Below are 14,787 nucleotides of genomic sequence, written 5' to 3'. Positions count from 1 at the left end.
CTTTAATCTCAGGTTGTAATCCTTTCAAAAACAAACTTGCAGCATATTAATTAGTAATTGTTACCTTATCGAGTAATCAGTCAAATGAGAGGCAATAATCCTCCAATTTATCTACCTGAGATAATGATGCTAAATTCTCCATCGTATGCGAGAATCGTCTTGTTACAGATCTGACATACTCCGACCACAGTAACTCGGATACGGTTGCGCCTGAGATTTCATAAAGAATAGAAAGGCTACAGTTTAATATTACCTTCCTCCATAGAGAGCAGAATTGCCCTCTTTTCTAGTTCAACCGCAATTCTACTAAGCCCAGCTGACGATAGGGAGTGTAGCACTGACAAATAAGTTAAAAAAAATAGTCAGAATCTATCAAATTTTCATAAAATGAATGGAAAAGGAAGATAACAAAATATGCAAATGAAAACACATACTCTGACGTATATTGATTTGATGAATCCAGAGCCTTTAAAAAGTTTTGCAATTTTTTATATTTCTCTTCCCAATGTTGTATGCTAAATCCCTTTGCATTATCCAACTGAAGAGAACTGGAATCTGCTACATGCGAGGTAGTATTGGTGTTCCCAGAAACACCGTCAGAAGTCTTTGATTCAGGAACACAAGTTGTAGAATCATTGATTGCGTGTTGTTGATGATTCTTCTCATGATGTTCATGTAGTTTCCTACTTTGATCATTTGATTTATTACTTACACTGTTTTTATGTTGTTCTGATTCTGTTTTCCTGCGTGCATAGACAAGATGGCCGTTATTACTAGCAGGCTGTTGGGATCTTTTGGTTCCTGCAAGCTTAACGGGCTCAACAACAGGCCTATTGTCTTTTAAAAGAGAGGTTCCCTCTAATTTTAGCTCCATATCTCTATTTACATTTTGCAAATCTCTTGAAGTTGCTGTCTTCCTATCCGGGTTTGTAAAGCCGGTTTCTGAATTAGCAAGAACGTATTCACTGAACTTAGAATCTGTTTGTTGAACCATCCAGGATGACTGTCACCATAGAATTAATTCATAAGATGCCAGCTTAAATATATCAGATTGATGAAGCTAATCTATGCATTCATAATTAAGAGGGTTAAGAACACATGTTGTTCTGCAAGCCAATTGATTAAACTTCGAAAGTGTTACATCTCAGAAAGACCAACTAAACTGAAATTCTCAAGTCCCAATCGACCATCAAACCGAATAACACACACACACACACACACACGATGAATTTGGATTGAATAACTCTCGATCTCATTGCCGGCAAAATATAACTCTAAAGCTGATTACAAACTAATAGCCATAGAGGTTACTTATACAGAAAGAAAATGCAAAGAACGTAAAGAAAATATAAAACCTAGATTCTCAAGCAACACGAGTATCGGTTTGATCGGGCAACCAATTGAAAAATTAGGGCAAATGAGCTACAATTTTAGTGAGAATGTGAATGCCTAATTTGCTGGTGATCAAGAGAAGAGAAGGATGAGTAAGCTAACGGCTAACAAGCAAAATTAGGTTATCAATTTCACTAATTACGGATGCCAACGAAAATTATTAAAGTCTTAACAACAAATTAATAATAGAAGAAACCTAAAGATTGAAAGAGAGAAGTTACTAATTAGGAAGAAGATATTATTATTATTATTATTATTATTATTATTATTATTATTATTATTATTATTATTATTATCACCTTGAAAGAAAAGAAAGAGACAGAGAAAGAGAAAGAGGTTGATCAACTCACTGACTCCAACGCTGTGTTCGTTGTTGCCCGTTATCATCAACTGCTTCGACTTATTCTTATTCTATGCCTTTATATTATTATTATTATTATTATTATTATTATTATTATTATTATTATATAAACATCATACTTGCTTGTAATAATAATATCGTAAATATTGTTAAATCATGTCATTATTAAAATAACACAAAACAAAATATTTCATTTAATAGAGATTAATACCCTTGAACAAAATGATATAATCCATACCAAATCTTTTTGTTCAAACAATTTTTTCATAAATATTAAATAGCCTTTTGGTTTTCATAAGTTGTTGCGAGAGAAGGCTTCATGTAATGATTAGGGTCAGATTTCAACTTTGTTTAAAAGCGCTTACACACGCAATATCATTAGTTAAGTCACGGGAGTTATGTTTTTAACTCAATATAAAGTTTTAACTAGCATAATTAAAAAGTATTTTGAAATATGACAATGTTCTTGACTGCAACAATGAACAAATGTTGACAGTCGTGTCTGAGTATTCGTGTTCAACACGGTTCCTTTAAGGTTACACTACATCTTCCTATCAACTTGAACTTTGGACATAACATTCCTTTTATTATTGTCCAGTTGTTGTTCATCACAGGTTCATATACATTATCGGTGAGATAATTATCACATCTTCTACCGTGTGTGTAACCGAATTCTTGACTTGCTTCAGTACAACAATTATAAGATTAGTATAACAACCACAATTGACTAGTTCGTGCCGATCCATTCGTTAGTATGAACGTTCAGTAGCTTTACTTGGTGAAATGTGTTGAGCTGACCAACATACTGCGTGCGAGCTTCTACAAGCTTGACAGACCACCCGTTCAATATATTAACCAACATATGGCCGGTATAACATTTAATTCTTAACATATACTTCACAAGTGTAAATGTAATCATCAAATCTTTACATGAGTTTGACCCAACAAAAACTTAGAATCTGAAGGCATCATGACTGTGAGTCAAGTATGAATGATAATGGTAGTTGACTAAATGTGATGTGTTGATTCTAAATCACCAAATGTTAGGTTTGCCCTCAATCGGTTCGTCGTACTTCAAACATAATAAACTGATGTCAATGAGCTATGTTTCAAACTGACATGATTATTCATATGCTATTGGAAAACAAATAATTAAAAACTGAAGCTATAAGTATAATCCCCTAGCAAATTAGGCATTGGCAAACAGCCTCACATGTATTCTATCAAAATAACACTCTTAAATATTTATAAGAAAAATACAATGTGAATATACATTTGCACACATACAATACATCACGTAGCGTCGCGACAAATCAAAGTAATTCTTATTAAAATTGTACATATACATATATATAGCGAGATTCATATCAGAACCCTTAAATAATTAGGAACCAAATAAATCTCGTATCATATTTTAACGAGAACCGACTTATTTAAAAAATTGAAAAGAAAGATCCTTTTACCAAATTGGCATATGTAATATGTTGTTTGAAAGATGTCACAAAATATGCTCACATTTGCTCATTTGTTGCAGAAGTGCATTAGCTTTCCTCTGAGCTCTACTTGTTCCAGTTTTACTCAACTCCACCAAATGATCATAAACACCATATTGCAATGCAGCCAATATCAAACAAGAATTATTCAACCCGAGCTCGAGAAGAACTGCGGTTGCACACTCCTTGTTTTTTGGAGTCCCGTCTTTAACGAACCCGACAAGCGTCTCGATAACTGACAGCTGCCCGATCCCAGTCTGCCCTTCCGGATGCTTTGCAAGAAGTGAAAGAATTGAAAGTGCTTCATCCACCATCCCTAAAGACTTATCTTTCAAAAGATGAAGCAACGGTTCGATAATCCCCGCTTTTATAGCTCGGGTTTTGTTTGATTGGTTCAGTGAAAGATTAAATAAAGCAGTTGCAGCGTCTTTTTTGCCTCGGATTGACCCATTTTGTAAAAGTTTGACCAATGGCGGGATCCCTTTCAAGCAGCCAATCATCACTTTGTTTTCGTTTAACATTGACAGACTAAACAAAGTAGCAGCCGAGTTTTCCCGAGCTTCATCCGTACCTGTTTGAAGAACTTCAATAACCGCAGGGATCGCGCCTTCTCGGGCTATAAGACGCTTATTAGCCTCGTCGAGTGATAAGTTTAACAACGCGGTTACCGAGTGTTCTTTGACCTTTTGGTCAGGGGAGTAAAGGAGTTTGACCAAAGGCGGGATTGCCCCACAATTCGCGATCAAGATTCTATTTTCGGGATGCTCCTTGGATAACATTCGTATCTTCTCGACGGCTTGACATTGTGTAGTGAGTTGACTCGATGACATGTTTTGGATCAACGAAGATACCTCGTCTATGAAGGCGTTTTGGTGTTCTGACATCATGTGGCTTTCCTTTTTTGGTAAATCAAAGTTGTTCTTTTCACACCATTGGATGATGAGGTTCCTGAGTGCAAAATTTGGGGCGAGTGCTAGGTGACTCAATGTTTCTCCAGTTTTGGGGCACGTTCGGTGATTTGAATTTAACCATTTTTGGATGTTTTCTCGCTCATATGTCTACAAAAGTTTGCACTAAATGAGTTAAAATTAATCGCTAGAACATTAAGAAACATTACAAGATCTTTGTCTTATGGTTGACCATTAACACAAGTCAACATCTACGTCAACCATCAAGGGGTGGCACAGTGGTAACAGGTAAGCGTCTAATCCCTCCCTTAAGTTCGAATCACTGGTTTCTGCCCTAATCCCTTGATGGTCAACTGCCAAGCGTAAGTAGAGGAATAAATAAGACAAGCCGCTTGTGAGCAACTCAATATTGGCTCGCTAGACGATCGAACCAATACGAGCTAGCTCGAGCTCGAGCCCGAGCCTAAAAGTAAGCTTGTTTATCGAGCTTGAGCTAGCTCGCAAGCCTTAACAAGTCCTATAACTTGTATAATTTGTATATATTATTTTAAATATATATTTAAATAATATTATATATTATACAATTACGATGAAGTATCTAAATAATTATTATGTCATATATAAATTAGAACAAAAATATATAGAAATAATAATTATAAAATGTATATAAGTTAATTAAGAAATAAGAAACCAGCCGAACCTAAGTTGGTTCGCGAGCCTAAACGAGTTTATAATTTATATAGTTTTTATTCAATATACTAAATAAACCGAGTTCGAGCTTCAACAACTACTCACAAACCAAGCTTGAACTTTAGAAATAGAACTCGAAACAAGCCGAGCTCGTACTCAGCTCGACTCATTAATGGATACCCCTACGTGTAAGCTACAGTTTACTTGCTCCCACCAGTTAGTAGGATATTGGAGGGGCCCATGAGTTTTCCCTAACATGTTCTCATGGTAACCACTAAAATGAGCACCAAAGTTGGGCCTAAAAAGTCAAACTCAAGAAGACAGAGCAAATATACCTGTCCGGTAGCAATTATAACCGGATCCGTCATGATCTCAAGAGATATTGGACAAAGAAACTCATGAGGAATCAACAAAGACAGGCATCTATCCAAGCATCTTAATGATGGAGAATCTTCAAGAACTTTATTGCCATCAGTCTCATCAAAGCCTGCAACTTTTTTGAATTTCTTCAAAAGATCTACAATATGTTCGGTACTCTCTACATGCTTCGTAGTACCTCTTTCTTTCACTAGTTTTTTAACAGCTACCGTCTCGATTTCTAAGTCTCCAATGGAATATAAATCTAGTTTCTTTGCAAGTCTTTCTAATATTGCAATATCCGCGTTTCTTTCATCGTTTTTTGAGAAAATGATCATCATGTCCATGGCTAGTTCTATGTCTAATGTGTCCGTTCTTCGTTTAGCTCCTTGTAGTTGCTTCTTAAGTAGCTCAATCTATGAATATCAAAAGCAAGAATTAAAAAATTTGTTCCAAGAAAACCTTTTGAGGTCAAACAAATAACTTTCGACTTCATAATACACATGAATATAATTTCAACTTTAAGATACCTTTGACATTGTCAAACCCTGTTATACAAGTAGTTCAATTAGTGAATTTTAATGTTTGTTTTGTAGAATAAATTTGCATCAAGGTTTTGGTTCGAAAAGTAATAAGTCTGACCTCAAAAGTCAAACCATGATGTAAAATTCAAATGATTTAGTTGATTATGTCTCATGATGATACATAATTTACTGAGTAGTAAAGGTGAAACAAGGTAAGCATAGTTATGCATCCATAGTCGGTTGCATATGCATTCACTTTTCATGTTTGCCTTATAAAAGTCAAAACTATCAAGTTTCAAAATTTGATACTAATAGATTATATATTTCTATACCAATACTCATTCTCCAATTTTAGCATGGTGGTAACTTTTTTTACGGTAATACTTATTAATTTGTATAAATTTGAAGTTGGAAAATAGAGTGTTTGACCAGCAAAAGTCCACCCCTAAATCTTTGGATCTGGGCTCAAAACAGAAGAATATCTTCATTCCATAATGCCCTTTTGATAAAACAAGAGGAAATGGTCACATGTGCACATGAACATGAAGTGTTTCAGTTTTTCCCCTAATATTCTCATTAATAAACAAATAAATTTGCTAAATGCATGTTACAACTTGTATAGCACGTTATTTAATTTCTCTTTTCAAGCATTCTCAACGCGGTATCTTTCATTTTTCATATATGAATATATAAAACTAACTTTGAGTAGATAACCGCAAGAACAACAATAAACATTTGTGGGTAGCGTTGTTCAGATGTTACTGGTGTTTACATCACCGTCTTATGTGTCACATTTAAAGCATTAATTACAGGTGTTAATGCGGTTCTCATAGTTCTTAGAAAGGGACGTTCAATACATAACCAATCTTAGTAAAGAACCGCACGAACACTTGAAGTTATTATTTTAGTTGTGATACATATGACGGTTATTTAACCGGCTTTTATTCTCTCTGAGATTCGTATAATGAAGTTAAGAGAATCTAAAGACCAACCAGAAGTTAGCATATCAGATCTTTTGATTTCAACCAAACTTGTTTATATATTAATTATCCCTAATATAAGAATATAAAACCAACTAATATAAGGATTTAAGGGTCATAAAGTCAATTGAAGAACACAAAAAGGCATTTAATATAAAGATTATAGGTCAAGATTCAACTAACTTGTTCTTGAACTTCTTCAGAGATTCCAAGTTCTTCATACATCAATCCATCTAAAGCTTCATTCAACTTATCATACACATTATGAAATCTACACATAACTGCATCACCCTCCAATGCCTGAACCAGAATAAAAAAAAAGTTAAGTAATTTGACAAAAATACCCTTGCAAGATCTTGAAACACCAAAGCTCATAACTAACCAGAAAGATCTTGCTCCCAAAGTTACATTGCTTCAACAACTTCTTAGCAGAAAGCAGAGCCTTTTTAAGATGAACAAAAGACTGAAATGCCCTTGTGGGTATAGCCTGATTAATCTCTTTAATCTCTTCCAAAAGTGGGATTAAAAGCTTTAACCTTCTCACAAGCTTCAAACACTCTTTTCTTTGTGTTCTTCTGAACCCAGTGTAAGATCCCACTGCCTCAATCATCTCCATCATCTCTGCAACCACATCATTACCATTACCACTGCCATCATCACCTTCATTGTTTCTCAAAATACCCATGTTACCCTTGTCAGCCATATTAATCAAGATTCAAGATTCAAGCATTATTAAATAAAATAAAGCTGAATGCTTTAAGTGCAATCTTTTAAAGAAAATGGGCTTTGTTTCTTTGGGTGCTGGCTAATTGATTTCATTGGAGAAAATGAAAATAAAAAGAAATGGAGGATAAGAATGGGAGTGAAAGTAAAGGCACCAGGAAAAGGCGGCCCATTTTATAGATTTATTATTTATAATTTATAATAATGTTTAAAGACTCATTTTCATCTTCTTCTTGTACCCATCGTTTTATTTCATTTTGTGGAAGAATCTTGTTGCAAGTTAGTAATTGTTTTATAAATAAAAATATTGAAAAGAATGTGATTAGGTGTCTTGAATGCTACAAATTTAGGTGAAATTGACAATACTCAATAGTAAGCTCAAAATTGACCTATAAGTTAAAAAAATTTTTAACTAATATTGAATGAGAAGTGCAACACTTTTCACTTATGTTGCCTACATAAATGCATGAAAAAAAAAATTAAGGCGATATTGTTGCCAAAACTACGAGTGAGTGAAAAAAAAATTGATCGAGGACTCGTAATCAATACTAGGTTGAAAGGTAAACAAGGTTAGAAAGAAACATATTTGACAACTTAAAATTCAATGGAGACATGAAGGTAAAGCTTGACTTGTTGTCTCGAAGATGTGAAGGAAGAAATCTGAATTCTTGAAAGCCATGAGATCAAACAATGACAATCTACAAATCTAAATTCTTCTCGGATAATTCATATCTGAAACCTTGTATTTGTTAAAGTTGATGAAAGAATTAAATACTAATGGTTTTGTTCGATTTGGTTAAAGTTCATTATATGCACATACTTTCTATGAATGAAACAACATTTTGCACCATGGTCTTGAGTAGTGATAAAAACGTGATGTTAAGCGATAAACATGCATAGTAAAACCATAAAGTGGCATTGAGGTGCTAAGAGGTTGCATCGTATGTAACAATCGGCTCATCATGACAATCATTATTGACCGCTTCTTTTATAGGAGATTTTTCCCACCATCATAAATAATACATTATAGTGGTTGTGTTATCATTTGTAGTGTATAACCAATGTTGACTATTTCGCCCACAAGGAACTCATGAATGTGTATGTTTTTTTTTCTTTCTTTTTTTTGCTTGAATGCAGACTTCCTATGAGACCACTCATTCTATATTACATTGACGTAAACACGTTTAATTATGGAGTTCTTTCCTCACTAATAACTAATAATCCGAAAAGTCTTGGTGTTACTTGAGATTGAGCATTCCTTATAACTCATTATCTCTTATATACTAAATGATGTTGCGTTTTCTAAGATTTAACGTCGAATATGTTACTAGTCTTACCGGGAGAACTGAGACAAGCAAATGAATGAGACATGGTTTAATGACCATGATTAAAATAAAGAACATGATGAATATTGTTACACTAAGTATAGAGTAGATTATGAGACCGACTCACTAATGATGAAATATGTGGACGCTAAGCTTAAAATAAAGTTTTTTTTTCTTGGGATATTATAAGGCAAATACAAATGGCGTGTATTTGTGCGAAGAGTTTTCATATTGATACATGTGGTATTTGCGTGGATAGAAGAGAATGGCCAAAGAAAAGATATGTGTTCATGGAGGCAACTTTTACATAACGACAATGATGGACCGTTTGATAGTTATCATTTGAAAAGAAAGGAAAGGTGTATGTCATACCAATTTTATGATTTCCAATACATGCTAGCATAGTTGTAAAAACTCACTAGACGTCAATCAATCCTTGTAAATTCTGATTAATCCTCGATTAATCTTGTTTAGTTGCTAGTCCTCTCTCATCAATCAGCTAGCGATTAGATGTTACTACAACACTGCATGTTAGTAAGTTTAGACATCAAATTTATGATTTTTGACTCAAATTCACTCATTATTCACCAAAATATTCAAAATGGGTTTTACAACCTTTCGCCCCACAATTTTGGTTCCTAAACATGTGAAATTGTTTTGAATACTTTAAACCATGTGTGCCTATTAACTCACAAAAATCATAATTTGGCTCTATTTGCATAAAAATGTGATTTTAGAGCTAGGGTACCAAAAAGACCCAAATACCCTTAAGAATCACCCGCGGGTCAGAGGGCAACTCCTCATATGACACCCGCGGGACAAACAGATCACCCGCATGACTCAGTAAAGGAAGAATAATGATACTCCCTAGAGACTATGTGTGGGAACATCCAGACGCCCTCAAAAGTCATCCGCAGAATAGTATTCTCACCCTCAAATATGACCAGAAGGCAATGTCATAGGACAGCTGTAATCAACTAAGTACTTTCTAGAAGATTTATCAAGATCCTTTCTTGGGGAATACGTGATCCGTCAGCCAATAAGAGAATGACACACGGCCAGATTGTTATAACCATGCACATGGTCAGGTTTATTCCGACCTATTACAGGAGGACACATGTCCAGGTTGTTACAACCATGCACATGGGCCGTATAGCTCAACCTATCACTTGAGGGTACGTGTCCAGACGGTTATGAGAGCATTTTCTAGAAGAGGACAGCGGACCAATAATATTCCCTCATCCTTCGGCTATAAATAACTTCACAATCTTCATGAGGTATTTATTCACTCCCAACTATCTACTCTAAATACTCTAAGTACTTTATCTTCACCGGAATAGTACTTATTCTCACACCGGAGGGTGTTTACGTGAAGACCCCCCCCCCTCTTGTCCTTCCCGTAACGAGCTCACGGTGTCTGTTTTGCAGGTTTCTGTCACTGGACTTTGGGATATTGGACTCGTATCGTTGTCGGTTTTTGTTTGTACCCTACCTTGTGGGCTCATTGGATCTAGGACCCGTTAAGGCGATTAGATCTGTGTTTCTTCATTGGTTTCATCCGTGCTTGTGCTAGAACTGTGAAAGTTTTTTTTGTTGGTTTTTGGTTCGTACGATATGAGTCAATTTCTTGAAGGGCCAACAGGAACCCCCTACAACTGTTATACGCACTACTGATGTCGAAGTACTCGGAGGTCTTACTCCAGGTGACTTAGGACGTAGTACTGTGGAAACTCGCCGGATCCGTACCGAATTAGGTCTGGAAGATGGTTACGACAATTTTGAGCCGGTGAGAACCCATCGTCAAAATTCCAGAGCTATGGGACCTTTATCCCCTGAAGAATGGTTCCGTATCCAAAAGGAAAATGCCACAGCCAAGTACGAGCGCATGGTTCGTGAAGAGCGACTTCGTGCTCGTACTCTAGCTTATGATGAATCTCCTAGGAGATCTCCTTCTCCTCCCACAACGGTGAGGAGGAGTCAGATGCGTCATAGTCTTCAGACGGAGAGATCTCCTGGAGAAGAATGGAGGAGGTGTGACCGTCCTCGTATGGTCATGCGTGTCCCCTCCTATAGAGACGAGCATGACAGTTACGATCCGACGTATCGTCCGGGTGAATTCAGTTATTACAGCGGTGATAGCAGGATTCATGGGCGAGAAGGAACTAGTCGTCCGCAGGCGATAGTTCGTCAGGCCGAATACCATAGTGATGCTGAAGAAGATTTCACCAAGCTATATCGTCCGGCATCCTTTGCTGAAAAGTCCAAATTCATCGCACGCATTGCAACAGCCCCCGTTCCCGGTCAATGCAAAAATTCCAACGTTTGTGGGGAAATACAACGGGATGACTGATCCTAGTGACCACCTATTGAACTTTGTGGCTGCGTAGGGAGTCAGCAGTTGGACTTTTCCTTACTGGTGTCACATGTTCGCTTTGACATTCACTGGGGCAGCACGTGAATGGTTTGAGAAGTTGCCGGACGGGCAAATTAAAAGTTGGGATGAATTTGTGGCTAAATTTTCTCAACATTTCAGCCAACAGAATAAGCACACCTGTGATCCGTCTGAAATATTGGATATGGTTAGACGAAATAATGAGTCTATTGAAGACTTCATTACTCGGTTTAACAATGAGAGTCTCAATATTGGCGGAATAAGTGAAGACATGTTGGTGGGAGCCTTCCGTAAAATGTGAAGAGTAATGAAATGATTCGCACTCTAACTGGCAGAGATGGGATGCCTACGTCTTGGAACGATATAATGTCCGCAGCAAAGCTGTTCGCAAGGACCGAAAAGAATTTAGGTACTAATAGCCAAAAGCAAATTCCAAAGGTGGAATTTTGACCTCCGTGGCCAAACAGGCAGGCCAAGGGAACCATTTAGTCAAGGCTCCAGCCTTCCGCGGATAGATCGAAACAGCTTGACGTAAGATCATTGATAGGCAACAAGAACAAAGCGAACTCTTCAGCGCGAGTCACTATGTAACATCCCAAGGTTTCAAAAAATAATATTTTATATATTATTTCTTATGATAGACAAGTTTACTCGAGCTAGTAAAGAAATAATAAAATAATAAGGATAGAGAGATAAGTAGGCTAATTAGATGGAGCTAATTATGGACCAAAAAAGAAAGATGGGCCTTAGGTCCATGGGCTTAAGGGCGTATAAATACCCATTAAACCCTAATCCTTTCCATTCCCATCCATTCTACACCTTGCCTACACCATAAAACACACACATACTCTCCTACTTACGGCCGCAAGAGAGAAAACAAGATCCGAGACTTAAACCAAGATAAATATTAATAGATCTTGGATATTTAAGCAAGATACAAGATCCTAGTTCATAAACAAGCTAACCCGAAGCCTAAAAACGCTTAAAGGTACGTGCGTTAACCTTAAAGGTTACGTTTTTATGAACGGTTTGCCATGAAACCTAACCCTAGAGTAGATCGGGTCTAGATGTTTCATAAAAATGCAAACTTGATATTAAAAGATGAACTTAATCGGCTTGTTACCTGAAGACCTAGCTAAAACGTGTTTGATATGGATAAAGGTTTAAACTTTATACCTAAAAAGGGTTGGATCTTGATAAGGAAATACTAACAGATGTAAAACGGTTAGGATGAGTAGAAAATGTGGCTAAAACCAATGATATGAACCATAAAACAGTTAACTAAGCTAGGGTAGAAATGCTAAGATAGAAAAATGAACTGAAAGCATCAGGTATGGGGTTCTCAGTGACCTTAGTTCTCGGTCACGAGTTCCCGGTGAGTTCTCGGCCACGAGCCCCCATTGAGTTTTCGGTCAAACTAGAGTTTTCGGTCAACACAAGTTCTCGGTCAACACGTGTTCTCAGTAACTCGAGTTTTCGGTCAAATAAGAGTTCTCGGGTCACCTTGAGTTATCGGCTGAGTTATCTGCCTCAGAGTTCTCGGCCAGTGAGTGGCCAATTGTGGTCTGTGGGTCTGGCCTAACTAGGCCCAGAAGCCAGAATGAACAGTGGGCCTGAACTAACTAGTTAGCCCATCTGCATAAATTAAACAAATGAACCCGACTCAGACAATTTGTCAGTTAACTGAAATACCGACTTAGCTAATTATGCGGTTAATTAACATATATATATATATATATATATATAATAACAGTTAGCCGTGCACAAACCAAAACCAAAACCAAAACCAAAACCGAAAACCTCTGAAAATTCAACATGCCAACTGAGATGAGTGAAGCAATCCCTGTTTCCCGACATCCGAGAAACGATGCCCGCCATGTTTCCAAAACCGAGCTTCTCTTGAAACTTCAAGAATTCGTGAAAGAACTCACCGAAATGAATTTCCTTGCGGAGATGCGTCTCGTGCAACTCACCGAATCAGTGGAAAACATGAAAATGGAACTCCGAGACATCAACGAGCAACTCCAGTTTCAAGTTCTCGGTTTCACATATTTTCCACCACCGGGACCATTCGGAGGAGGAGAGCCTTTCGGGGAATTTAGGAAACTTAACCTTTTGTTTTCATGTGTAAACAAGTGCATTAAGCACAATGTGTTAGGACTTCGGCTTAACCCGATTATTTTCTTTTCCTAGGAAACCCGGGGCTTATCCCGTAATTGTTCTAGGATCTTTATTTAATGAAAAGTAATATTTTAGATGACCAAACTTCCAAATTATCTCAATAAACGTCATTCTAAAAATTCCGGATCATGAATCATGTTGAAAACTAAAAGGAAATTCACTGTGACAAAAGCACGGGGCCGTGTTTTCCTAAGCACGGTGCCGTGGTCACCCTAGAATCTTCAGCATGATACGCGCTGACTCCGTACAATTCTCTGACTCAGAAACATTTATTCCTCTAGCAGCACGGGGCCGTGCTTCCAAAAACACGGTGCCGTGTTCTACTTTCCAGTCTCTATATAATGCATGCATAAATTCACTATTCCATTCACACCAAACAAAAACTACCTAAATGGAAAGAAAATGGATGGAATGGAGGCCAGTGAAGAAGGGGAAACAACATGAATTTTCCTTCCTTGAGGAAGAAATCATGAGACTCCAATGCATCGTAAGAGATCAAGTTGAAAGCAACATGCAAACCAAAGCTCGAGTAGTCGAGTTAATAAACAAAGTCGACCTGCTTAGGTTTGAGAACTTCCATGTTGTGGATGGCCACCACAAAGATGTGACTTCCAAACTTAACTTTCTCAACCGAGAAATTGTCACGCTCAACAAAAAGCTTGACGAACTTTTGGAAGCCAAACGAGCATCACCACACATCCAGGACTTGTTCGGGAGTGGTGGCCGTTGAAGTTCTGACTTCGTTTCGTGTTTAAGTTGTTTCCGCTAGTACTATGTGTTAGAACCCTGAGAATTGTTGTTGTACTTTCCATTTCATCTATCTTTAATTATGTCTTTAGTTTTATGTTTTTAATAAAATTTAGGATGTTTAATTACCAAGTGTTAAAATAACCAGAAAATAAAAACCCAGTTAAAAACAAACCAGCTCGACAAATAAACAAAATAAACAAAACAGTACTGTATGCACTAAGCAGCACGGTACCGTGCTCCAAAAGCACGGGGCCGTGTTTTTGGTCCAGAACAGTTACGAGTTTTAAACTTAATAAAATAACTTTCTCCAACCACCAACCCTAATACAACTACATTCTGAACCAAAAACCGCCAACCTTCAACCATTTTGTTAATTTCTTTATCAAATCTTCGATTCTAAACCTAAGGTATGTTAATTTAACAATTTCATTGTCCAAATTCGTCATTTTAGGTTAGTTTAACCCTAAAATCGCTCAAAATCGACCAAATCGGGTCAAAACCCGAAAAGGGCATGGGTTAGTTTGCTTGCATATGATGAATAGATTGTTGAATGTTTGATGGTTAGGGTTTAATTGAAAGAAACAAATCGGGTTTTGGGTGTTAGCATAAATACCCGACACACCATTAAACCCAATTGATATAATCGGTTAGAGACGAGGGTTCGAGTCTGGGTAATTTTGAAATAGAAATTAAAAACACGAGCCGTGCACA

The 14,787-nt window shown here is 36.9% G+C and overlaps 1 protein-coding gene across 1 annotated transcript; it reads right to left on the bottom strand.

Moving 5' to 3' along the window:
• Nucleotides 1-3,056: 3,056 nt before the first annotated feature.
• LOC143612050 (U-box domain-containing protein 15-like) lies at nucleotides 3,057-7,601 on the bottom strand. Its single transcript, XM_077086121.1, has 4 exons — nucleotides 7,088-7,601; nucleotides 6,889-7,005; nucleotides 5,180-5,617; nucleotides 3,057-4,304 (listed from the first exon to the last, which is right to left on the bottom strand). Exons 1-4 carry the CDS (start codon nucleotides 7,406-7,408, stop codon nucleotides 3,252-3,254), a joined length of 1,929 nt encoding a protein of 642 aa, XP_076942236.1. The 5' UTR covers nucleotides 7,409-7,601; the 3' UTR covers nucleotides 3,057-3,251.
• Between the last annotated feature and the right edge of the window lie 7,186 nt (nucleotides 7,602-14,787).

The sequence above is a fragment of the Bidens hawaiensis genome, unplaced genomic scaffold (genome assembly GCF_021521415.1).
Source record: "Bidens hawaiensis isolate Kalapana, Puna unplaced genomic scaffold, B.hawaiensis_p1.1 tig00033156_1, whole genome shotgun sequence".
Taxonomy (NCBI): domain Eukaryota; kingdom Viridiplantae; phylum Streptophyta; class Magnoliopsida; order Asterales; family Asteraceae; genus Bidens; species Bidens hawaiensis.
This window is presented reverse-complemented; position numbering and strand designations above follow the sequence as displayed.